This window comes from Pygocentrus nattereri, chromosome 2, assembly GCF_015220715.1.
Source record: "Pygocentrus nattereri isolate fPygNat1 chromosome 2, fPygNat1.pri, whole genome shotgun sequence".
Lineage (NCBI taxonomy): Eukaryota > Metazoa > Chordata > Actinopteri > Characiformes > Serrasalmidae > Pygocentrus > Pygocentrus nattereri.
In genome coordinates this window covers 9,542,562-9,570,265 of record NC_051212.1, presented here as the reverse complement: position 1 = coordinate 9,570,265, position 27,704 = coordinate 9,542,562, and the positions used below count along the sequence as shown (strand labels likewise).

Below are 27,704 nucleotides of genomic sequence, written 5' to 3'. Positions count from 1 at the left end.
GTGTAAAGGACAACACGCATTTCCAAACTATGTCCAAAACTGAAAAACGACAAAAATGGAGATACGAGGTTTTGCCCTGACAAAAACAGTGATCTATAAACTCAGAAGACGCGTGTTGGTTCACTGGTGCTTTTATATAGTAAATAAAATGGCTATATTTGTGTTTGTCTATATAGCAACCCCTGGTTTCTATCAGCATCACTGTAAAGAAATCTGAGTCAACAAGTTTCTCAACAATGAACCATTTCATACCAAACCACTCAGAATGGCTGTTTACATTTCAGTGACTGAATTACTTAGAAATTTTGCAATTATGGTGGAGTTCCCCTATAAATCATACCATATGCAAACAGAGATCAACAGGCTAAAAATGAAGATGTTTTATGTTCGATTACGCAAACTAAACGTGGCTCTTTGAAACGCCAAAGTCACCAGTAGGATCTTGATAGGTATGGAGATGCGAGTGCACGTGGTTAAGCTTATATGTTTAGCAGCCACACACGCAGATATAAAGAAACAAACAAACAGACAAACATGCTTATGGGAAGTGCTCTGTGACGCCTTCAGCCCTGTCCTCTGCGGTCAGTCCTGGCCACCTTCCACAGCTTCACTGCGTCCTGAGGCTCATCTTTTCCAAAGCTCTCTCGCTCTCTTTCTCTCCTGCAAGCATCTAGGGGGTCCAAGCATCTGCTGGCTTCAAAAGGAAAGGCTAATGTGTAGAACACAGAAATAAATTAGAGCCGTTTTAAGCTTGGAAAAGGCCCAAAATGTGAAAGCCCCCCTTAATATTCTCCCGCACGAGTCCCAGATGGAGGGGCTGCGTGGAAAGCAAAATGATTCCTGCTGTTTCTTCACAGAGTCCCTTTAGTGAACGCCACAGTCCCTCCATCTCTCTGCCATTCATCGTCTGGTGGGTTCTATTGGTTCTCCATGGCGTAACACTGGGCACTGCCTCTCTCCTTCCCCTCGTAGCCTGGCAGGGCCTGACCGTACTTGTCCACGCACCAGCACAGGCCGCGCTTCCGCCCCTTAGATGGCCGACACTGACAGAGAGAGAGAGAGAGAGAGAGAGAGAGAGAGAGAGAGAGCTATAAGATTAGCTAACATCCGCAAAAAATAAAACACAATAAATATAGTCGTAGAAACTGTATAAACACGCGACATAATAAACAAAAAAAAAGATTTTTTATTTGCAAGTTTGTGCATGTTTAATGACTCATCATCAAAGAGAGACGCTTTACTGAAAATATGAACATGACCAGCCAGCAAAGTCAGTTATATTAGTCACGTTGTTTTCAGACTGATCAACAAGCTCAACCTACATTTCACTGCCGTCAGAGCAAAACCTGATATCTCCAAATTGGTAACTTTACAGGAGAAGGAAAAAAACGACTCTACTTTTAATGTAAGTCAATGGAACCAGAATTCCCAGCTAACAGTTCGATTATCTTTTCTTTTTTTATCATATGCATCTATTTAGTTATGAGCCCAAAGTGGCCAAGCTGGCCATCGTGCTGCTGAGCAGTGTTAATAGGAGGCTGGGTTTGCATCGTCTGTGCGAGGGCAGACCTACACAGTTCCACATCAGCACTGTCAGAGCAAAGCCTGTATCCCCAAAATGGTAACTGTAGAGGAGAATGGCATTATGGTCCAACCTTGTAGTGGAACACTACAACTTGGTATGTGACCATTTCTGTTGGTCCCCTCATGAAATTTTAACCCAATGAAAAATGTAACTAGAGTTTCCAAATTACTTAAAAAAGTAAAAAAAAATAACTAAGTTGAACTGAAACTTAAACTGAACTAACCTGACTTTGTGTAAATAGAGCTCAATATAGAAATATGTCCACATATGCAGTCGAGACTGACGTGGCTTTTTTCTGAATTTCTACAAACACCATTTTATTTTATAGTAAATGAGTTTGGGCTGGTTTATGTTTATGAACAGACGCCTACAGATCAACATAGTAAAGAAGCTCATCTGTGATCCTGAGTTTAAAGCCAGTTTTTATTCAACTTAAACTTGGAACTAAGTTGTAAATAAATCTGAAACTGAAACTTTGCTTGTGTGTAAAAAGTGATTTCAGAGCCACTCGGTTCTCCCTGATGGAAACTGTTTACCTTCAGTGTTTTGTGCTTCTGATCATTTTAATAGACGTCAGCGTCACTAATTAATGACGTTCTATTAAAAGACTGGTTTACCAAGAGAGACGCTGGAGGACTTTCACCTGAAACGAGTTCATGAAGCCAGTCTGGTTATAAAAATGATAACAGGACCAGATCAGAGCCAGAATTACTCTTTTAGTACTTTTACTTTATACTTAAGTACATTTGAAGGGAAATACTTTAGTACTTTTACTCAAGTGGAGGTCTAAAGGGAGGAACTTCTACTTTACTGGAGTGATATTTTACCTTGGGGGTCTCTACTTTAACTCCAGTACATGATCTGTGCACTTCATCCACCACAGGGTTTTTGTGACAATATGGATGAAAGCTCTTAACGCCTTAACAAGCCATTACACACTTCTATACATTAAGAATAACTCCTTTAGTTTGCAGTGACGACCCTGTAGTTACTGAATAATAAGCCTTTATATGAAATAAACCTGGATTGTTAAGGGGTTAAATTAAACTGTGGAACTCCTGGTGGTTCTAGCAGCTGTTCAACCTTCTTCTTTATACACCATAGCTTATTTAGGGTATTTAATATCCATATTTACAGCTGAGATAAAAAGAATAAATGAGCTATTATCACACTCCACAGACATAGTAGACTTAGTTCAAGAGGCCTGTTCTAGAACCAAGTTGATGAGAGTTGCATTTCTATTTACATTCCTTTTACAGCATTTAGCAGACGCTCTTATCCTGAGCCACTTATAGTTTGATCATGTTACACGGATGGGTCAAGGTGGTGTTGGGAGTCTTGCCCAAGGACTCTTATTGGTATAGCGTAGGGTGTTTACCCAGGCAGGGCATTGAACCCCACTCCACAGCATGGATGGCAGAGGTATATATATATATATATATATATATATATATATATATCGCTGTTGTCGGAAGAAAACCTCGTATCTCCATTTTTTATGTTTTTCAGTTTTTGACATAATTTGAAAATACCGGTTACCCTTTACATTGTATGGAAATTTCATAAAGAATGGACCAAAAGAAAGCATCCAAAATGACTTGGAAAATATTCTGGTTCCATTGACGTACATTAAAAGTACAGTATGTTTTTTCCTTCTCCTTTAAAGTTACTATTTTGGAGATACGAGGTTTTCGTCCGACAACAGCGATGTCTATATATTATATAAATCCATGACGATTGACAAGCTCATTCACATCCTGCATTGCAGACAGACACACCCTTCAAGCGGAGGGAGATGCCTGCGGACCAGACGCAGTGGACACGTCCACTTATTAATTAATTAATTAATTAATTAATTAATTAATGAATACGAATTAAACGGGCTGTGTCTGTTACAGTCACTTGAAGATGAATGCATTCAAAAAGAAAGTAAATGAGTTCGTTTTTGCGACAAACGACCTCAAAAACCAACAAATGAAAAATCGCCCACTTCTGCAGCTTTAGCCTCCCTATACGGACAGTATGGACTTGTTTTTCTATGACATGGGCCCCGTTTTCTATAGACAAATGAATGAAATAAGCCAGTGAGATGACACCTGATCCCATGACTAAAAACCCTCTAAAATGAAAAATACTGAGTCTGCTGTTTTGTAAAAAGCAACATAAAATGACAATTATTAATATTATTAATGCATATACTCTTTTTTGCAATGTATCCTAATGCTCCAGGTTTGAACCTCATGCCCCCAGCACCAGAAAACCTCCCAGTGAGCAGTCTCCCAGTCTCCCTCCCTAAATACGCCGATGTCTGACCTGTTTCTGGGTGCAGGTATTTTCGGGGCTCGTTTTTTTACGACGGACATCCTGTTTCACGTTCATATAGAGCAGCTTAAAGGTAAACACAGGCAGGCTGAAATATTTGCTCAGGGCCAGTGTGTGAAGCACGCCAGTGCCAGCTTCTATTTTCAGCCTCCCGCTGGCCAGTACAAATCATCCATTGCTGATTATACCCCCGGCTTCAAATTATGGGTGCTACAAATGACTTACAGAGCTCTGCGCTCCTGCCCAGAGGGCTGTTATTTAGCTGCCAATTTAACTGAAGGTCAAAGTCCTCTCTAGTAAAGAAAGAAAAAAATAAGCCTTAATTAGAAGGAGGCAAATGACAACAGCAACGGTTCTTGATTAGACCGTAAATGGCGCATTGATTCTCACATGGCAGTTTGTGATACAGGAGCGCAAGGGGGCGAAAGGGGCTGAACCTCAGACCTGCTGGCTCAACCAGAGAGAAGAGACAATAGCCAGACCGGGAACCTCAAAAAAAAAGGATAAAGAGCATGGACAAAGATTTCCTTCTCCCCAGCTTACGCTCCATTAACAGGAGATTTACAGTTGGGAAATGTACATGTCACGTGTGCCATGATACTTAAGCCTAAATGCTTAAGCATTTTTCAGCCCGTTAAATTAGTTAAGTCGGAGTGAGAAATGAAAAAGCACTGCAGAACCTGTGAAAACGGTTAGAGCCGCAAAAGCGTTCTCATAAAAACCAAAATAACCTCCCGCTGAAACCGACATAACTGCTTTGCCATTTGGCTAATCAAATCAGACATGAACTTTTAGTTACGGAGGTCTACAGCATAAACAGTCAGGCTTAATAATTAGCGCTGGGCTAAGCGTCACGGCAAACCACAAACGTAAACACCCCCTCGTAAAATTGCCGCCACTCCCTCTCCTATGGGGATACTTATTTTCATAATCGCAGTGGCGATATAAAAAAAAATATTTAAAGATAATGACGATCTCGATGGCGAGACAGGTTTTTAAAAATGATTGTGGGTCAACGAGAAGACTCCCATTAAGCAGGAACTGCCATGCTATATAAATATTGCTTTTGACGATAGAGGATAACTGCATCCATATGAAGGCGTCTGGGACACTCATTTATTATAAACCAATTGTGGGCCGACCACGTGAATCTGGAAGTGGCTCAAGTCTATTTCCATGCTGCCGGCACGAGGAGTCCGATAATTATGGGGAGAGAGTCAGACCCCACTAGCCACCTTGACGTCGCTCTCTCAGGGTGGGTTACGCAAGATAGCCACCACTACAGCCACTCTCGGTTTGGCCCCGAGAGGGAAATGGCCCAGTAGTGCTCATTTGCCCCAGTGCTAATCACCCCAAAAGAAAAAAAACAGGAGAAATGAAAAAAGGAGACTGATATGAAATGATTTTAAAAGTCAATTTAGTGTCTAGAAATGTTCAAAGAAAGTTATGACCTTTGCCTTTTTTAGTATTTAGACTGATCAGGCATGACATCCTGACCACCTCCTTGTTTCTACGCTCATTGTCTCCACTTACTGTATAGCTGCACTCTGTAGTTCTACAGTTACAGACTGTAGTCCATCTGTTTCTCTGATACTCTGTTACCCTGTTCTTCAGTGGTCAGGAACCTCATGGACCCTCACAGTCAGATAATCATCATTCTCAGCACTGCAGTAACACTGACGTGGTGGTGGTGTGTTAGTGTGTGTTGCGCTGGTCTGAGTGGATCAGACACAGCAGTGCTGCTGGAGGTTTTAAACACTGTGTCCACTCACTGTCCACTCTATTAGACACTCCTACCTCGTCGGTCCACCTTGTAGATGTAAAGTCAGAGACGACAGCTCATCTGCTGCTGCACAGTTTGTGTTGGTCGTCCTCTAGTCCTTCATCAGTGGTCACAGGACGCTGCCCACAGGACGCTGCTGGCTGGTGTTTTTGGTTGGTGGATTTTTCTCAGTCCAGCAGAGACACTGAGATGTTTAAAAACTCCAGCACTGCTGTGTCTGATCCACTCAGACCAGCGCAACACACACTAACACACCACCACCACCACGTCAGTGTTACTGCAGTGCTGAGAATGATCCACCACCCAAATAGTACCTGCTCTGTGAGGGTCCATGGGGGTCCTGACCACTATAGAACAGGGTAAAAGGGGGCTAACAAAGTATCAGAGAAACAGATGGACTACAGTCTGTAACTGAAGTGGAGCTGATAAGATGGACAGTGAGTGTAGAAACAAGGTCATAATGTTACGCCTGACTGGTGTAAATTCCAGTATTTTCCCTTCAGACGCACAGAAGGCTCATAAATCTTTGCTAGAGAACTTGTTTAGCTCAATACCGTAAAGCGAGAGAGGTGTGATGGTGCTGCGTTTCTGCTCCTTACCTGTCTTTTCTTGTAGAATCCTTTCTTGTCGCAGTTTGGGATGCGGAAGCCTCGTGGGTTCAGCATGTCTGCAATTTTTAGGCCATTAAAAATGCTTTCCATTTCCCTTCGACACGGGCCCTGCACACAAAATCACAGGAGCAACATCAGGGAAAGACAGTGTCCTTTCACAACACCTTAAACTTCTACAACACATTTCTGCCGTGATCGTCTCCACCCTTTCCAGCCCCAGCCTATCACTGCTTGGCTTTGACATCCTACACTGTTAGAAATAAAGGTTCTGTGCAGGTACGTTTATCGTTCATTAAGGTACAAACAATGTAAATGTTCCCTCAAAGGTACTACAGTGGTTTTAAGGTCTAATCTTGTACTTTAAATCAGTTTTTTAGGTGAAGAGTTTGTATTTGCACCTTCTCAGAATGGAATGTTCTAAGACAGAACAATAAAATAAAAGTCCTGGAGACGAGACGGGGGGGTGGAGTCAGTACATCTTAGAAAACATCATTTCTGTGGATTATGGTTCAGTTATGTTCCCTGACTAAAGGTACTGAGATGTACCCTTGAGGTTCCCGCCCCAGTGACAAAAGGGACACTGCCCCAGAGACAGTTTCAGACCTGCGTTTCTGAGAGTGTACTATCTAGTACCATCTGTTCAGTGTTACCACCACGCGTCACTATTCCCCATATATTCATTGGCCCAATGAGAAAATATGGTAGCATCAACTTCATTTATAGTACTGTGCAAAAATCAGAGGCTGCCTTTCCAGTCAAAACGGCCCATTAAACCCAAGTTATTCATTTTTCAGCATCAAGGAAAAAAAAAAAAAAAAACAACTTATACAGAAAATTATAGAGGCATAAACAACTAAACATAACTTCAGATTTCTCAGCCTTTGGTGAGTCCACTCATTGCCTTTATTACTGCTTCCATTCCTTTCAGGAGACTTACTTTCAGTTTTTCGGGGAAATCTTCAGGGATGTTTTTCACACCTCCAAAGTTTTAGTCTTAGAAGTCAGTTACATTATCTGCTTCACACAATCCAAGAAATCCTAAACACATTCAGTGGTGTTGAGGTCTGGACTCTGGGGTGGTCCGTCCATCGTCCAGCTTCTTTGTTTGGTGTGTCCGTCTCCTTTTCTCAGTGAGGTTCTTCTTGATCAGCTACACGTCCTTTCAGACCCACAGGACTGAGTCGTCTTCTCACAGTGGAAGGATGGAGAGAAACACCTGTGGATGTTTTCAGATCTGGAGCAGCTTGATTTTCTCCTCTCTCTCAGAGATGAAAGCTTTAAGTGCTGTTTATCTGATGGGGGCAGTTTTGGTGTCTACCAGGTCTTCCAGGTGGTTGTTAGGAGTCTCATTTGCTCTAAAACTTTTAATTCATTTTGAACTCCTGCTGTTTTGCTTGGACTTTCTTTGATTTTGCAAGCATTTGTATCAGAAGAAAGATTGTGGGGAGTCTGGAGCTCCAGGGTGCTGTCTGGTGTGTCTGTTCATGCCCTGGATGGGAAACTGGTGGGAGCCAGAACCATAATTCACGTCACCAGTCCAGGAAACTCCGCCCTCCCTAGTAGTTTACTTGCCAGTCCATAAAAGAATCATTAGTCTTTGCCCTTAATTCTGCAACCAACAATAGCACAGACACAAGTCTCTTGCCCTTGCTACTAGAAAACCTTTTTGTACCTCCACCACTGCTGATATTCCGTCAACCTCTCTACAGCCTAATATTTCCAAATTGAGTCCTTCCAGGATCATATCCCACCACAGCAGACCAAGGCCACCCATCTTTTGCCTTTGTGCTATAGACAACATTGCTGGCCCATCGCTTTCCAAAAGGTTCCTTTGGAAGGGATTTTCTGGACCTTTCCCATCATCAGAGTTTTTCTTTGGACATGACAAGGATGGTATTCTGCATCTCTGCAGGAGGTTAAAAGGAGCATGCCTAAAGAGTGCCTAAACTTCATCCATGCACAAGACGAGAATGAGTAAGAGGCAGCTCCCGTGCTTTTCGTAGCAGCTGTTATATCCATGATTAATGAGCATTTCATTTATTTGCCTCTCCTGAAACATTTCCATTCTGCCATGCAGTTTGTTGTGGACATTATCACCAATACATTCAGATGCTACCAGCTACTGGATATAGTTAAGCTGCAGCAAAGAAACACACAGTTTTCCAAAAATTACTTTGGAAGGACATCCACAGTGCTAAAAGAGATGATTCTTCAAAGGTTATTTAGGAAAGAAAATGTTCCTATATAGAACCATGAACACTCAAATCCTTTCCATAATTAAAGGGCTCTTTGCATCACGCATATGAACTTTAGTGACATCCCACTCTTAATCCATAGGGTTTAATATGATGCCGGCCCACCATTTGCAGCTACAACAGCTTCAACTCTTCTGGGAAGGCTTTCCACAAGGGTTAGGAGTGTATTTATGGGAATTTTTGACCGTTTTTCTAGAAGCTCATTTGTGAGGTCAGACACTGATGTTGGATGAGAAGGTCTGGCTCACAGTCTCCGCTCTAATTCATCCCAAAGGCGTTCTATGGGGTTGAGGTCAGGACTCTGTGCAGGCCAGTCAAGTTCTTCCACACCAAACTGGCTCATCCGTGTCTTTATGGACCTACTTTGTGCACTGGTGTGCAGTCATGTTGGAACAGTAAGGGGCCGTCCCCAAACTGTTCCCACAAAGTTGGAGCATGAAATTGTCCAAAATCTCTTGGTGCTGAAGCTTTAAGAGTTTCTTTCACTGGAACTAAGGGGCCGAGCCCAACTCCTGAAAAACAACCCCACACCATGATCCCCCCTCCACCAAACTTTACACTCAGCACAATGCAGTCAGACAAGTACCGTCTCCTGGCAACCGCCAAACCCAGACTCGTCCATCAGATTACCAGACGGAGAAGCGTGATTGGTCACTCCAGAGAACACGTCTCCACTGCTCTAGAGTCCAGTGGCGGCGCTTTACACCACTGCATTTGACGCTGTGGATGCAGCTGCTTGACCATGGAAACCCATTCCATGAAGCTCTCTACGCTGTTCTTGAGCTGATCTGAAGGCCACATGAAGTTTGGAGGTCTGTAGTGATTGACTCTGCAGAAAGTCGGTGACCTCTGCTCACTATGCCCCTCAGCATCCGCTGACCCCGCTCTGTCATTTTACATGGCCGACCACTTCATGGCTGAGTTGCTGTCGTTCCCAATCACTTCCACTTTGTTATAATCCCACTGACAGTGGACTGTGGAATATTTAGTGGTGAGGAAATTTCACAACTGGACTTGTTGCCCAGGTGGCGTCCGATCACGGCTCCACGCTGGAACTCACTGAGCTCCTGAGAGCGACCCATTCTTTCACTAATGCCTGTAGAAGCAGTCTGCAGGCCTAGGGGCTCGGCTTTATACACCTGTGGCCATGGAAGTGACTGGAACACCTGAATTCAATGATTTGGATGGATGAGTGAAAACTTTTAGAAATACAGTGTAGAACCTTTTTTTTTTAAACAGGATCTATAGAAAACCATATACATCATGATTTCATGATGCAAAGAACCCTTTAATCATGCAAAGGTTTCTTTGAGTGTTCACGGCTCTAAATAGAATATCTTTTTTTTTCTTTTTTTTTAATAATGAACCATCTTTTTTACATGTGCACTGGCCTCTCATGAAGCAGGATTTGTTGCTTAGCCAGCCAAGTTTGAACTGGCTTTTCACTATGTCTGTCTTTCTCCAGAGCAGATCTTGTTCATGGTTTTGAATCATTAAAAGCTTTTAGACTAATTAGAGCTGAGTCAGCCTTCTGAAAGGGCTGTTAACTGAAAAGAGTTATTAAAGTTGTTAAAACGTTTAATTAGATGGTAAAACAAGTTAAATGTTGTTGCATTTGTTAAGTCTTGTGAAACCAAAACACAGTCAAGAATTAGTTGAATGCTCTTTGTGAGACAAGGCCCCAGAGTTCAGTCACTTACTGTAAATGGAAGTTGTAAGTTTGCTCCTTAAACCACTTATGGCTAAAAATACAGAACACACAACAAAACTATAATTTCATTAGAAGAAAATAAAACATAAAACCTCTGTTAAGCTGCCATGGTGGAAAAAGCTCTTTCAAAACTCCATGATTATGAAAACACCACAAGCTACTGGGATTTAGTTAATCTAGTTGTGCCATTTCTTGTCTGTGAGTAGCGCCCCTGCATTGGAAGTAAGGGATTGGCCACATGAATCAAAGGCCTACAAAAAAAAGAGAAAACATCCCCTCAGTGGTGTGCGGTGGAGGAGGCTGAGCTTGTTTACAACAGAAATGGACCAAAAGGAGGCAGGGAATCTGGCCATCAAATCAAAACAGCCCAAGCACACAGCCCCAGAGCCACCAGTCCAGCACTAGTTACTCATCAGAGTCCACAAATACCACTCAGTTGGAAGCAGCGCTGAGACAGGATCTCAGACATCGCTGGCTCATATGTACAACCCAGTTTCCAAAAATATTGGGAGTGCACAATGTCAATAAAAACAGAATGCAATGATGTCTAAATAATTTAAACTCCATATTTCATTGAAAACAGTACAAAGACAAATACTGAACATAAATGTTGAAACTGAGAAATTTATTTTGATTATTTTGAAAGATATAATTTATTATATTCTCAAAAATATAATAAATTGAATTTGAATTTGAATGTGATGTCAGCAGCACATTTCAAAAGAGTTGGGACGGGGGCATGTTTACCACCGTGCTTCATCACCTCTTCTTTTAACAAGCATTTGGAAACTGCTGTAGTTTTGAAAGAGAAATGTTTTCCCAGTTGTGCTCGATACAGAATTTCAGCCATTCAACAGTTCAGGGTCTGCTTTATTTTTTGTTTCATAATGTGCCAAATGTTTTCAGGGGTGACAGGTCTGGACTGTAGGCAGGCCAGTTTAGCACCCGGGCTCTTTTACTATGGAGCCATGCTGTTGTAATACGTACAGAATGTGGTTTGGCTTCATCTTGCTGAAATAAGTAAGGCCTTTCCTGAAAAAGACGTCATCTGGATGGCAGCATATGTTGCTCCAAAACCTGTACATATTCTTCAGCATTGGATGCGGTGTCCATGATTTCCAAAAAGAATTGAAACTTTGATTAGTCAGGCCACAGGTCACTTTTCCACTTCACCTCAGTCGCTCTTAAATGAGCTCGGGCCCAGAGAAGGCGCCGGTGTTTCTGGATCCTGTTTATATACGGTTTTTTCTTTGCATGGTAGAGTTTTAACTTGCATTTATGGATGCAGCAATGAACTGTGTTCACAAACAGTGGTTTTCAGAAGTGTTTCTGAGCCCATGCAGTGATTCCCACTACAGAATCATGTCTGTTTTTAATGCAGTGTTGTCTTAGGGCCTGGAGATCACAAACAGACAATACTGGTTTTCAGCCTTGTCCTTTGCATACAGAGATTTCTTCAGATTCTCTGAATTTTCTGATGATGCTATGTACCATAGATGATGAAATCTCTAGGTTATTTGCTATTCTACATTGAGAAAAGTTATTTTTGAATTTGTACACTATTTACCTGCACAGTCTTTCACAGAGGGGTGAACCCCTCCCCATCTTTACTCCTGAAAAACTCTCTGGGATGCTCTTTATATACCCAATGATGTTGCTGACCTGTTGCCAATGAACCTTATTAATCATGGGATGTTCCACCAGGTGTTTATAACATTACCAGTAACCATAAACATTACCAACAATAACAATAACATTACCATAAACAACTTTACCAGTCTTTGTTGCCCCTTTTTTGTAATGTGTTGCTGGCATCAAATTCAAAATTGACATTTATTTAAAGAAAAAAGTTTATGAGTTTTAACATTTGACAAAATGTTTTTGTACACTTTTTCTTGTTTTATTACATTATGTTTTTATTTACATGTTGTACAATGTCCTTTCTTTGGAAATGGGATTGAAATTGGTAGGACACAAAGGATGTAATTCCGTAAACTTATGGAATTCCCAATGAAATTCAAATGCATAATCACTATCATTCACAAACATTCACACAAACACACATACACATATTTTGGGTATTGCATGACGCATATTATGAGCCAGATACAAGCCAAAAACTATATGCCAAACAACCACACAAGCACACACACCCTGTTCCATCAACAAGTCATGGCCACCATTGACCACACATAGTGGGTCCAGCGATCATGTGCCAAAGTGAAGTTCGAGAAAACCGAGTCTAGTCATCGCCACAGGATCGTCCCTAAACATTCCAAAGAGCTTCATCATGCAAATGCAACAAGCCTGCTCAACACTCAGCCTATGCTCGGGAGCTATACAGATGTCTCGTGCTGTGACTGATTAGTTATAGAGACATCACAAGATATGCCTGGAATGTTTGAGGGATGTCTATGGTATGTGGTGCTTTAAACATAGGCATTTTCAAGGCATACTTTCAATCTACCTCTAACTCTGGGACAGTATTTGTAATGCTATAGATGGCCAACTGTTAAAAGAGTAGTCTGAAAAAAATAGTGCTATTCTATATCATTTGACTTGCCGCCATAGCAACATCAGTATGCTGAGGTCATTAAAAAAGGAGGTTTAGGTGAGGTCATATTAAGTTTTTCATGTGTGTTGAATTAGAATTTTATTAATATCAGATAAACTATACTGCCAAAAGTATTCGGTCGTCTGCCTTCACATGCATATGAACTTTAGTGACATCCCACTCTTAATCCATAGGGTTTAATACGATGTTGGCCCACCCTTTGCAGCTGTAACAGCTTCAACTCTTCTGGGAAGGCTTTCCACAAGGGTTAGGAGTGTATTTATGGGAATTTTTGACCGTTCTTCTAGAAGCGCATTTGTGAGGTCAGACGCTGATGTTGGACGAGAAGGCCTGGCTCACAATCTCCACTCTAGTTCATCCCAAAGGTGATCTATCAGGTTGAGGTCAGGACTCTGTGCAGGCCAGTCAAGTTCTTCCACACCAACCTCACTCATCCGTGTCGTTATGGACCTTGCTTTGTGGTCCGCAGTCATGTTGGAACAGGAAGGGGCCGTCCCCAAACTGTTCCCACAAAGTTGGGAGCATGAAAATGTCCAACATCTCTTGGTGCTGAAACATTAAGAGTTCCTTTCACTGGAACTAAGGCGCCGAGCCCAACTCCTGAAAAACAACCCCACACCATGATCCCACCTCCACCAAACTTTACACTTGGCACAGTGCAGTCAGATTATCATATTAAAGGTGGGGTTTGCAGAGTTTATTGCCATCTAGCAGTCAGATTGCAAACTGGAACCAACTGAATTCCATCTGTGTAGAAGAATCTACACTGGCTGTCATGCTTTTAATTCTTCAATGATGAAGATTCACCCTCCTTTCCTTTACATAATACCCTCCTCCGCTACATAATAAGTCCTCCATTTGTCTAAATTTGGTTTCTCACAGCACAAAATGTTTAGCCAGCACCGGCAGAAACCACTGATTCTTCTACTATCTACAGGTGCCATAGTGCCACCAAATTAAAGCTGCAAATTAAAAATGCAAAAGGCACTTTTTACAGCCAGTGTTTGGTCTGTCCAGCAGGACCAGCTCCATTTCTAGCTGTATTCTAAGGTAAAGAAAGCACAATGATTCATAGTTACAGGTGGCTATGCACTAATGACAACATGCTTTTTGTATTTTGTATTTCATTTGTGCTAACAGATCCCCTAAATCTCACACAGCGTACCTTTACATCAACCATCCCTGAGGGGCCATGCTTTACAGTGATTTTATCAAGGGAAGAGTACTAAGCCCTAACTCCTGATAAAATCACTGTAAACCATGGCCTCGAGTATCTTATTCCTTTTATAGAAAAAGTGCACAAATGTTACATAAATCATATAAGAAATATAGTTTGTTTAGAGACGGCTACTGCCATGGATACCATGCATTTGTTGTGTTTTGGATGCTGGTATGCTGGACAACCAGAATGATCATGCTGGATAATCAGCTAAACCACCACTGAGCCAGCATAAACCAGCATAGACCAGCATGGCTAGTTTTAGCAGGCAAGTATTGCAGTCATTTAATGAACTTTTGACATATTTGCCATATAACCCGATATTTATGTCAATCTATCAGAAACATTCACTTTAGAGAACCTTTTCTTATCAAATTACAGCCACAATGACAACGTTAATTCCTGCTTGCACATCAATGCGCTGTCCTGTGTTAGCGTCATGCTAACACATTGGGTTTCCCACACTGGATTTAATACTAATGATGGCAGATCGACCAAAAGCAAGAACATGTGAAATTTGTTCGATGCTCTAGTAAAAAATAATTTGCGTGTTGCAGCTTTACTTAAGGGCAGCACGGTGGCGCTGTCGCCTCACAGCAAGTAGGGGCTGGGTTCGATTCCCCGGCCGGGTGACCGGGGTCCTCTCTGTGTGGAGTTTGCATGTTCTCCCCGTGTCTGGGTGGGTTTCCCCCCCACATTCCAAAGACATGCAGTCAGGCCAACTGGATGGTTGATGTCTGTCTGCCCTGTGATGGACCGGCAACCTGTCCAGGGTGCATCTTGCCTTCTACTTGATGACCGCTGGGATGGGCTTCAGCACGTCCCAAAAGCAGAAGCGGTTTAGAAGGTGTGTTCGTGAGCTTTACATAAACTCAAAGCTTAACACTGGATATTAATGGAGGAGTAATTTAGCCAGTTAGCTATTCACTTCACATACATGCTGATGCTTGGTCTCATATATCAATACGAGCAATATTAATTGATGCAATAATACAGAATTCAGGGGTGGTGAATTTTCCACAGCTTCGAAAGCAGCTTAGTCAAACTGTAGGATTGGAACTGTTTTATAACATTGGTCGTGGAACGATATGTGAATGTTAAATGATGGGGTGTAACTAACTGGCAGATTTCATCTGGATGTGTTTTCTGGGAGTGCTAAGAAAACTGAAACCAGATGTTTATGTAATTGAAACACTCTTACCAATATTTTGCAATGACATTGTATCATATGAACTCCATTTCAGGCTCGCAGCATTTCATAACACGGCCTTCGGTGTCAGGTAGAAATGCAGGTTGATGAATTATATGCATTGGGCACGGGTCTCACAGAGTGTGCGCCCTGTAAACCAAGGTCATAATTGCTCAACACCACTGTTTTGTAATCGTCTTCCTGGTATATAACTGTGAATGCAGCTTTTTGTGCCAGTCCCTTAGAGAAACACTTAATTCAGCTTGTTAAAACACTCAGGAGCCTCTGCATATTAGCCACAGGTGTGTTAGATTTGGGTTAAAAACGAAATCCTGCAGGACTTCAGGAGAACTTCTCCAGCTCTTCACCCACCATGCAAATGGTCTTCTGCTCCAGGCCCACAAAGTTGAAACGTAAACAGGCCATCATGTACTGATCTGAAATGTGCAATACTATTTTTACAGCACTCAAAACCAAAAACACAGATCTTGCCAGGAAGTTTGAAGGGTGACCTGCTGTCCGTCTTTCACTCGCAGTGTTTTCAAACCTGCAACCTGCCAGATTCTAACCAAACGTCCTATTGAGCAATCTAAAGACAGTCAATCTCAGCCAAGAGCAGAATCTAATCTTAGTCTTTTTAAAGCAACCGCCTAGATGTAAAGAAAGTCCTTCAAAGTGGTTTGGTGTGAAACTGTTCATTGTAGAAACTTACAGACGCCGATCTCTTTACAGCGGTGGTGATAAGAACCAGATAGAAATCCAAAATGAACCTAAATAAGTTTTTTATGTGTTGATAATTAGAAAATAGTAGTAAATCAAAAACAAACAAAAAAAAGTTTTCTCTGGGGACTGTTCGCCTTACAAAGCCCTGCACATGCCCCTCCACCGTTAAAGGATTTTAAGAAATGTGGTTTGGGCCAAAACCTTCGAAGGATAAACAATAATGATAGTAAAACAATAACAATAGTAAAATACTGTCTTTGCATCAGGCAGTGTATTCATAACTATTTCATGCAATAACTTTCTGTGAAGTAGCTTTTAGAGGCATAGTTGGACGATGCTGTAGAATGAAAAGAGACTGTAGGGGGCGGGGGGGGAATCTGAGAGCTTGGCCTGCAGTTTTGGACAGCTTGTGCTTGCAGCTAGAAGGCCAAACCCCTCCACTGAAAAACTGAGAGGACTGAGAGATATGACTGAGGAAATGGGGTGTGAAACTGTCACGAGAAGCAAACAGAGACAGAAATGTGTAGAACATTAGACTGAAAGGAGGCTGAGCTTCAAGCATGGGCATCCTCCCAAACTTTAGTGTTTTAACAACTCCATTAAACACCTTGGACGTCTGGTTCCTATCAAAACCACTGTGTAGAAAGCTGAGGAAAGTTTCTCTCGCATGGAGCATGAGGATAACCACTCTCATAATCATGATATCAAGAGGGCAAACAGCAAAGTCCTGATGATGTGGCAGCCTATGATTCAGAAAAGCTTCCATATTAAGACCACCCAATCAGAAGTGAGTGGTGCGCAGCTGACCTCGGGACGGTTTGCGATCGAAAAATGTAAAGCACGTAATTGAAAAAGCTAAATTTGCATGTTAAAGCCCAGCTGAAGTAGCTGCTTATTACAGACTACAAACTCAAACTGGTTATGTCAGCGATCACATCACATCAGATCACGTCATTCAAAGAGGAATTAAAACGAAAGGTCATGAAACTATCAGTGGATTTAATATGAAGTGTAATTACAGCTGAAATGAAATGGATACATAGGCTTATTATAGTTAAATAATTGCTAAATAAATAGACATAGACAAACAATTGGACTATAACTTGTACTGAGGAGGTCAATGACATTAAATATGGATCCGTTATTGGATGCCACCTTTGACATAAGCCAGTTTGTGAGTAAGCGCTATTGTTGTGAAGCTGGAAGCAACAAACGCTCGGCCATCAAGCAGTAAAACACACAAACTTGTCACTGGAAGCAACATTAGCACAATAACTGTGTGTGAGGAGCTTCATGGCTAAGTAGTTGCACACATGCCTAAGATCTCTGTGTGCAACGCCAAGTGGGTTTGGCAGATGCCAGGATGCCATAGTGTCAACAGTAAAGTTTGGCGGAGGAGGGATCATGGTCTGAGGCTGCTTTTCCACAGTTTGGGCCTCTTAGTTTCAGGGAAGGGTGATGCTAATGCTACAGCGTACAAAGTGATATCCATAAAGATGAGGTTAGTGTGGACGAGCCCTGATCCTGAACCCCACTGAATGCTGTTGGGATGAGCTGGAACATCGATTGTGAGCCAGGCCTTCTTGCACTTTTGACTGAATTGGCACAAATTCCCAGTCACACTCCAAAATCTTGTGAAACGCCTTCCTAGAAGAGTCTAGGCTGATGGATTACATTTGGGGGGAAATCGTGAACATTTATTTAACAATTTTTCTTTTAGAGCTGCTCCGATAAACGGACAGTTATCCCACAACGTAGTACTTACATACTCAGGCTCCTGCTTGGAGTCAAAGGAGAAGCTCTTGTCCGATGGAGCCATGACTGGAGGTTCCACCATTTTGAAAACGTGTCCCCTCCTGGCCTGTTCACGTTGAATGATCTCGGCTTTGGGGTGGTGGGAGTAAGGTGGAGGTTGCTGCTCATGGGGATCAAGGAGTTGTGTGGACTGCTCGTGTTCCGCTGGGACAAGGACGCTCGTGTTGCTGCCGGGGTCTTCCTCAGGAATCCTGGCACTGCCAGCTGAACACAGGAGAGAAGGAATGCTGAGAAGAAGTAAGCCTAAGATCGTGCCAACCTGCCTCCTAGCCAAAATTCTAGGAAATGAAGAGAACCGCACAATTATCACTTATAAACATCTGTCGATTTAAAATGCTCTTTTTCTGCGTTTTAATGAGACGCACTCCTTTTTCATCAGAACAGACAAAACACAAATGGCGCAAAAGTGCCGTCGATGAGTTCAGCATGCAGAGCTAAAGGAAAACTTGGAAGACAAGGCACAGAAGAGTTGTTGCTTTGGAACTTGCCCAAAAACGGGACAAACATGGAGAAGTTATACTGCAAAACATTTCTGAGATCCATTTCCTCGCACAGCGAGGGCTGCCTTGTGCTGCAACATGTGCAGTATATTCGAAAAGTCTTGATCAAACATGTCTTTATTTGTCCTTTGCATAGTTATTGGTGCCATCATTCAAAGCTCAGGCGATTTGGAACACAAACCAAAATTCCATGGAAAAGATTCAGGATTCAGATTTTTTTTTTTTTTTTTTTAGCCAGTTCAACAGACAACTGCAAAGCAACCTCCAGCATTTGGTGTTATTTTACTCTTAATACAGAATCTGGTCTTTAATTCAGGAAATTCTGGCATTTGTTCTGGATTAACAGGTGAGTTAAATCTAAACTAACCAAGCACTTCCTTACCAAGCAGCCAATTTCATTGCTGAGGTTTGGGGTTTGCTGGTTTGGGATCACTGTTTTAAATAAAATGAAACCAATTTGGGGGCAAATACAGCTAAAAGGAAAAGTGTGAGTACCGCCAGTCATGCATGTTTTGTTGATTTAATCAATTCACGCATTCTCTACAGGGAACTGCTGAAGTCCAGACAGGCCTTGAGGTAGCGATCACTTTCTGGACTGTCATCTTGAGATCACATCTTAATTGTCTTGTGATCTCAATATAATCAAAGTTGTTCTACAGACATTAGTGAAAGAATGGGTCGCTCTCAGGAGCTCAGTGAGTTCCAGCGTGGTACCGTGATCAGACGCCACCTGTGCAGCAAGTCCAGTCATGAAATTTCCTCACTACTAAATATTCCACAGTCGACTGTCAGTGGGATTATAACAAAGTGGAAGCGATTGGGAACGACAGCAACTCAGCCACGAAGTGGTCGGCCACGTAAAATGACAGAGCGGGGTCAGCAGATGCTGAGGCACATGGAGCGCAGAGGTCGCCAACTTTCTGCAGACTCAATCACTGCAGACCTCCATCTGGCAATCCAATGGACGAGTCTGGGTTTGGCAGTTGCCAGGAGAACGGTACTTGTCTGAATGGCCAGAAATTCCAATAAACACACTCCTAACCCTTGTGGAAAGTCTTCCCAAAAGAGTTGAAGCTGGGCCGACATCATATTAAACCCTATGGATTACGAATGGGATCTCACTCAATTTCAAGAATAGCTCAACCAGTTTGCATTGAAGTCCCTGTAGTTACTGAATAATAAGCCTGGGATTTGAAGTTAATACTGGGCAAAAATGTAAATTGCGATCTCTGTGAAGGACACCTGGAGGTTCTAGAGGTGAACTTATTTTTACGTAGAAAATCAACAAAACATGTCATTTGACAAGGGGTGCCCAAACTTTTGAATATGAGTTATGCTGTAAATGTATAATGACATTCTAATGTGCCAATTGCACAACTTCATACATTTGAAATAAGTTGTTGAAATAAAATAATTACGTTATCGTAGAATACATCTACAGAAGGTCTCAAAAGTTTCAAAAAGTGGTGAATAAATCTGAAGACAAATAGTTCAGTAAAAAAAAAAAAACGACTGTAAACAATTGTAGTGCATTCATTTTCACTTAGGTCTTATTCTGCCCAAGACAGGGTGACAATGTTGGTGACCAGTTTATTATTAGCGCCAACCTTAAAAGTTCTTTTTGTATATAAACTGACAGCAATTATTAACATGACAAGTGATTTCATTTAGAACGCTTGTATAATTAGCACCTCTAGAGATCCACTAACATTATAATTACATTTTATTTAATCAGAAACTAAATCATATCTTAGAGCATAACATCCATCCCCCAACACACATATACACCCATCTTCTACTCTAGAAACTTTTCCCTAGACTGTCTGTAGAAACAGCACTCTTTATCACTCCAATGGCAAATTGCAGTCATGTGTAAATGTGTAAGTGGGTTCTTATTTGTGACATCACAACCATGATTCATTCAAAAGACAGCCCTCTTTTTGCTAATTAGCACATTTTGACACCTACACCGATCGGGCGTAACATCCTGACCACCTCCTTGTTTCTACGCTCACTGTCCATCTGATCAGCTCCACTTACTGTATAGCTGCACTTACAGACTGTAGTCCATCTGTTTCTCTGATACTCTGTTAACCTGCTCTTCAGTGGTCAGGACCCCCACAGACACTCAGAGAGCAGGTGCTATTTAAGTGAAGGATCATTCTCAGCACTGACGTGGCGGTGGTGTCTTAGTGTGTGTTGTGCTGGTCTGAGTGGATCAGACACAGCAGTGCTGCTGGAGTTTTTAAATACCTCAGTGTCTCTGCTGGACTGAGAATAGTCCATCAACCAGGAATATCCAGCCAGCAGCGTCCTGTGGGCAGCGTCCTGTGACCACTGATGAAGGACTAGAGGACGACCAACACAAACTGTGCAGCAGCAGATGAGCTGTCGTCTCTGACTTTACACCTACAAGGTGGACCGACCAGGTAGGAGTGTCTAATAGAGTGGACAGTGAGTGGACACAGTGTTTAAAACCTCTGGCAAGAGGGGCTGTTAAAATGGACAATGAGTGTAGAAACAAGGAGGTGGTCATGATGTAATGCCTGATCAGTGTGTGTTCAGGCTAACGTTTACACGGTACATCAAACTTTAAATGATGCTAGAATTGAACTTTCCATCCATTTGCCCCTTTAAATCTGCGGAGGAGAGCAGTTTGTCAGATCTGTCTGTGACTCAGAGCCTGATCTACAAACGCAGGCGAGTGGAAACACTTCATTAGCTGGCGGACAGCAGTGGCCCTTTGTCCTGCAGATCATCAGCCTGCCTCACTGCACTGCACTGCCCTCACCATGCAAAACAACCAGTCTAATAAACCGGCCACAGGCAAGAGGCTGCAGCAGGAGAATGAGGTGAAAGATCACATGGGCAAAGAGACGACCCGTGGCTCTGTTTGAGTGGAGTTGTTATGCTTGTTTCTGTGCAGGTTTGATATACAAACCCAAAACTGCACAGTCAGAACTTTGACTCATGCAGCTGTTGTGTAAACGCAGCTCCTCGTTCAACAGTACGTGTTGCAATTTTGTTATTTAGCTTTTTGCAGACGTTTTAGTTTTGGCACTTCAGTCTGGAGTCTGGAACCAACTAACAGCATGCAAGCACATTTGAGGAGCCGTCAAACTGTTCTGGGAAGGAAATGGGACCCGTAAGGCACCAGAGATAACCTCATCTTTTATCAATACAAGATCAGTATTTTCAAAATATATCACAGTATTAGATTTCAGGTTTATACAACAGTTTATTCCGGCCAGGCAAGCTGATTGGTTCATAATCGTTCTAACTGGGCTGTTATTTCACCATAACATCACGTTTTTTTCTCAAACACTGTACCACTCCACTGAGACGCCGTTGCTAAGCAACGACTTTGACAGCTGTAGGAGACGCTCAAGCCATTTGAACGTTTTTACTTCTTACTTTGCCACAAACAGACAACGGACACTTTTAAGATCACATTTGACCGACAGCCAATTCGGACTCTGAAGATGAGACGACACTAAATTCCCAAACTGTCGTCACCACTGAGCAGCTTTTCAGTCGGCAGCTGAGACAGAAGAACAGCTAAACAACCTGGAATCAGGCAGAAATGAACGCAATACCGTTCGCCAAACAAAGTGAGCTGAAAGGCTATGTTTACACAGCAGGTAAAAGAGGCCCAAATCCAGTCTTTTTCCTCATACGTGACACAGATGTGTGTCTGTGTGTGAGTGTGAACAGAAAAAAATGCACTGAATCACATTTTCAATTCCGATTTGAGACGCTTTCATATGTGGTGCTGAAATCCGATCCGTATCCAATCTGCGGCAAAGCGACTCAGTCTGAACAGCCAGATTGGAATTCTTACGGACTTTTACGTCAGTCCAACTCGACATTCGTCATCATTTTGCACTGCTGAGACTCATAAACATTTAGGCTGATGTTTCTAACCCAAAAATAGAAGAGACTCATCGCAACCACTCCATATCGGAGGAACCCGAGGCTTCAAAGTTTCACGAATCCAAGGACATGAACCAAAGAAGTGGCCGTGGCTGAATAACGTGCCCTTTTTTACGGTGAACTCGAACGCACTGTGGGTGATGAGCCCAGCTGTCAGCTACCCCTGGTTGAGCCATGTGAAGCATTGCTCTTTTGCGCATGCAGGTCGGTTAGGAGCTGATCTGTTCAGACTGATGATTACAGATCACATTTAAAAGATAATGCTGGAGCAAAACAAGGTTTATACTGATCTGGCAAAATTGACAAAACTGAGCTGAACTTGATATTGTGGCCGTTTTACGGCTCAGTTCATACGTCAAAAGGCGAGGCTTCCAGCAGACTGTGCAGTGAGTCAGCTGAGTTCGTTGCTCTGACGTATTTAGAAGGAAGTGTTAACATTAAAACATATTAAATTTTTTATGTTTATTCATTTCTGACTTTATTCATTTAACTGTTGTATGAAAGCAATGGAACACTCGAGGTCGTGTGTTATCGCAAATAACATCACAGCCGAAGGCGAGTGCCATAGATCATCACAGCCGTGGTGTTATTTCGTGATAACACACTCCCTCTCATGTCCTATTGCTTCATTAAGCTTCAATAATAAAGCTAATGAACCCATAAAAAGGTGCCACAAAGGGTTCTTTGAGCGATTCCAACTACTGCAACGAACTATTCAACGGTTTTTAGAACATTTCACGTTATGTAACAACTCTACACCAGTTTAAAGGTTCTTCCGAGAACCTTGATATTATGTCCAGGTTGTTGAAACTTGGTTCTGTAAAGAACTGTTAATCGAATTCAATGTTATCACTCCAGAGAACCATTTTAGCACCTACTTTACACTGAAACACTGTCTTACAGAGCTGATATGGCCCATTTTGAATGGACTGTTTTCTTATTTTCTCCCGTTAATATGACACCAAAGAAAGTCCTACACTGTATAATAAACGTTAGCCAGGCAGAATCAACATTTATAGAAAGAAAGCAATTTACTGTAGGGCGTGTGTTCATAAAGCTACAAGACAGCTACATAAACCTCTTTTGTACTACATTTATGAACAGTTATTAAGGCTATATATTATAAAGGCTTTATTTTAACCCCTTAAAATCTCCTCACTTTTAACCCCTTATTACATACTAAGGCTTATTATTCGATAACTACAGGGACTGTAATGCAAAGCAGTTGAGCTATTCTTATAGAAGTGTGTAATAACACAAGTGTATTTTTACAAGTGTAAAGTGTATTTTTATTGTGAAAAAAATGGCATATTGTTATAATGGCTATAGTAAAGCTCACATCTGAGGAAGGAATTCAACCCATATACCATCCACTGTACACTCACCGGCCACTTTATTAGGTACACCTTGCTAGTAAAAGGTTGGACCCCCTTTTGCCTTCAGAACTGCCTTAATTCTTCGTGGCACACTTTCAACAAGCTGTTGGAAACGTTCCTCAGAGATTTTGGTTGGTTATTTGAGTTCCTGCTGCCTTTCTATCATCTGGAACCAGTCTGCCCATTCTCCTCTGACCTCTCACATCAACAAGGCTTTTTCGTCCACACAGCTGACCGCTCACTGGATGTTTCCTCTTTTTGGACCGTTCTCTGTAAACCCTAGAGATGGTTGAGCGTGAAAATCCCAGCAGATCAGCAGTTTCTGAAATACTCAGACCAGCCCGTCTGGCACCAACAACCACGCCACGTTCAAAGACCCTTAAATCCCCTTTCTTCCCCGTTCTGATGCTCAGTCTGCACTTCAGCAGGTTGTCTTGACCACCTCTACATGCCTCAATGCACTGAGTTGTGGCCGTGTGATTGGCTGATTAGCTATTTGTGTTAACAAGCAATTGAACAAGCCTAATAAAGTGGCTGGGGAGTGTACATCACAGTGACAAATTGCTAATTAATTAAGATTAAGTGACCCTTAATAACACTACATACACTCTAGTGAACACACACTAGGGGGCAGTGAGCACACTTGCCCAGAGGGGTGGGCAGCCCTATCCACGGCGCCCGGGAAGCAGGTGGGGATTAGGCACTTCAGTCACGTACTGTTGGCTCAGTGGATCAAACAGGCGACCTTCCAGTCACAGGGCAGGTTCCCTAACCTCCAGCCCATGACTGCCCCCTCATGCTGTGACAGCTTAAATATTATAAGTGGTCAGATGAAACCCACTTTACCAAATGGCCACAAAGAAAGTGTCCACTTTCGTTCACCCTGGCTTTGCGAGTTATAATCATATTATCAACATTATGTCCGTGTGAAAGAGCTACAACGTCTGTCATTTCACCCCAAAAAGTCTTATGACAACCTAATGTTAGGACAATGACACCTGCTGGAATAAATGTTTAAGGAAGTCTGTATCAGTCATGAAGAGCTTATATAGGTGTCATAGACTTATGAACACTACCTTACACTAAAGCGTTATCAAAGACTTTCTAATTCAGTTTTTAGGTATTTCAAACTGTTCTTTTAAAACAACGTGATACTCCCAGTAAACCAGATCTACTGTAGCTCGGGTCTTGATTAAAGCATAGAAAATAGAATCTAAAATGCTAAAAACAAGAGCACTTCTATTTTATGGCCAGGTTATAATGCTCATTATCTATTAAACCACAGCATCTCAGTGAACTCCAACTCAGTGATCTAAACATCCAGTTACAACTGCAACTGCACAGCTTTCAATAGTGCCATGTATTAGTCAGGAGCTCAGTGCATCTAAAACTAGTCCTTAGAACTGCTCAGTCAAATTACTGAAGCTTGTACTGGCAGCAGGTGTAGATGACTGCATTTGTCGTCCAATCATGAAGACATTTCAGCTCTAATCTGACGGACTTCATCCAATCATAGACAAGCATAAGCAGTAGTAAGTCAAGGCGAATTGGCTTAGTGAGACACAAAGAGCCCTGTCAGATGGGTGGTCTCAGACCTCTTCCCTGGAACTCCTCAGATGATTACAGAAACATCCTCAATCACTTTGACTTACTACTACCAGACAGTTCAGCGTTCTTCAGAAGAGCAATGAAACATCTTCAAGATTACGTCACAAGTATAACACCAAGTTAATGGCAAGGTTGACTGAGAACCTTCACAAATGATGCAGCTCTGATGGTGCAAATAAACAGAAGTTCTTCGCCAATTCACATCTCACAAATGTTTCAAATCAACATCTGACCTTTTCCGCTTTTTTCGTAGTGCACGTTAAGCATTTCAGCCTTGCTCATGGACAATGCATTGTCCAGTCTGATCGTCTGGTTCATTCTCGACATCTTCAAGACTGCACCACACGTCCACTGACACTGAATAACCACTACTATAAAAGTGAGCGCCCTTTATGCCTGAAACTTTCACAAATTAAGCCACTTGGATGAAACCTCAAGTCTGTTAGGCTTATTAATACTGAACATATCTATACGCTTACATTACTGGACATTTCAGTGGTTCTGGACAGCGCAACGCCAAATCTGATCGTCCTATTGCATTGTAGTCTTGTTATCCTTGAAGCTCTGGAGCATCTCCAAGATTGCACCAAACTCCGTCACCTTGACTTACGACTACTACAAAATATACTGATTTGGTTGAGTGAAGACCTTCTGTAAAGAAGCCACTTGAAAGAGCGAGGAAACATATCTAAACTCTTAAACTTTAAGGACCTGTCAGTGGGTTCTCAGACGTTCTTTCTTCATGGTAATTATCTAATAATTTATAGTTATCACTCAATTTCAAGTCTTAGGATAAATAACTTCTAAGAAGCCTTACAACTACACAACAAATTTACTTCTAGACCTCCCATACTGGACAGATTAACAGTCTTACATTACATTACTTTCTCATGGGCAGTGCATTGCCCAGTCTGATTGTCCTATTGCATCTTTTCCTCGCTGAAGCTCCTCAGCAGAGTGCTGGAACATCCCAAAGATTATACAAAAGTCCAGCACCTTGATGTACTACTAGAAGAAAATATACTGATCTGGATAAGTGAAGACCTTCAGATTACTAGAGTTTCTTGTTTCTCATGGACAGTGCATTGTCCAGCTGTATATTCACGAACCGAGGCTCTTTGGAAGATCATATAGTCCAGTCACTTTAGCCTTCTATTACTAGATAGTTTTAAAAAAACTGGAAACTGGACTGAAAAACTCCTTAAATGAGTGGCTAAACATCTTCAAGATAGCACCACAAGTCCATTTCTAGACTAGTCTAGCAGTAGACTGCATCAGTACTGGTGTACACCTGATCCTAAGACCACCTTAGTGATTAAACACCTTCAGAAACGAAGCTGTTCAGATGACTGTCAACATCTCTAAGCCTTTAAACTCTGAGGAACCAGCAGTGCATCCAGACTTCAATTCCTGGTCACTCTTAAAGTAAAGGTAGAGCAATGCCACAGAACAGGGGAGCCCAGTCTTGGTCCTAGAGACCCACCGCCCTGCAGAGTTCAGCTCCAACCCTAATCTAACACACCTGATCCAGGTAATCAAGGCCTTCAGGAGCTCCTGTATACTGGAGTCAGGAGTGTTTGATCTGAGCTCTCTAGGGTGGCAGATCTCCAGGACCAGGATTGAGCTCTGCTGCCATAGAAGAACCACTTTTGGCCTCATGATGAAGCTTCCAGTGGATGGTTCTTTAAAGAGCCAGTTTTTTAGTGAGTGAGATGGTTTGAACTTTAGAACCTCCATGTGATGTGAAAGTTCTTAGAAGAACCCGCAGAGTGGTAGAGAGCTTTTACACTATATGAAGGTTCTTTAAACCTTGAAAAGGCTCTTCAGACTCTCAAACCTCATTTTCAAAACTGTTTTTTTTTTGGGTCGGAGACCAGAAATGGTTCTTCTGTGGTGTCACTCAAAGAACATGTTGTGGCCACTTCTTTTGGAAAGCTGCTGCTGTAGTCCTGCACAGCGCAATGCGTTTCGCGTGCAACCCCACCCTCCTCCCCGCTTCCCCGCGCGCGAGTCTCCTACCTTCCTGATTGGCTCCGATGGTCCTCGCGCCCTTCCCCGCCGCCCTCGTGCCGTTCACGCAAACCCCGCGGCCCTCCAGCAGCGCGAGCAGGGGCCTGGGCTCGCCCGCCTCGTGACGGCACGCGAGCCCCGCGCCGCAGCGGCCCGTGTACACGCCGCATCGCTCGCCCGCGAGCAGCGCGCACGTGAGGCAGCAGCCACAGCCGGGCTCGCGCACGCGCTCCGCGCAGTCCAGCGGCACGGGCTTGCAGAGGGTGCGCGCGCCCACGTCGCACGGCTCGCAGCGGATCACGGGACCCGCGGCGCGAGACCAGGATGATGATGATGATGTGGATGATGATGATAATGATGCTGATGATGAGGCGCGCGCGAGCCACGCCAGCGCCGCGGCGGCCACGAGGACAGCGCGGGGCGCGGTTACCATGGCGACGACGGACGCAAACAACAACAACAACAACAAGGACGGAGTGCGACGGCTGA

The 27,704-nt window shown here is 42.7% G+C and overlaps 1 protein-coding gene across 1 annotated transcript; it reads right to left on the bottom strand.

The window, feature by feature from the left end:
• On the bottom strand, positions 1-27,704 carry LOC108440948 (insulin-like growth factor-binding protein 3). Its single transcript, XM_017720154.2, has 4 exons — positions 27,225-27,704; positions 17,739-17,992; positions 6,290-6,409; positions 1-1,043 (listed from the first exon to the last, which is right to left on the bottom strand). Exons 1-4 carry the CDS (start codon positions 27,646-27,648, stop codon positions 918-920), a joined length of 924 nt encoding a protein of 307 aa, XP_017575643.1. The 5' UTR covers positions 27,649-27,704; the 3' UTR covers positions 1-917.

Bases quoted from the DNA above. Each gene is read 5' to 3' on its own strand.
- LOC108440948 (XM_017720154.2), bottom strand. From the start codon at position 27,648: ATGGTAACCGCGCCCCGCGCTGTCCTCGTGGCCGCCGCGGCGCTGGCG. The intron at 6,410-17,738 runs GTAAGTACTACG...TTTTGTGTGCAG, and splicing joins CCAAGCAGGAGCCTGAGTAT to GGCCCGTGTCGAAGGGAAAT. The intron at 1,044-6,289 runs GTAAGGAGCAGA...TCTCTCTGTCAG, and splicing joins GATTCTACAAGAAAAGACAG to TGTCGGCCATCTAAGGGGCG.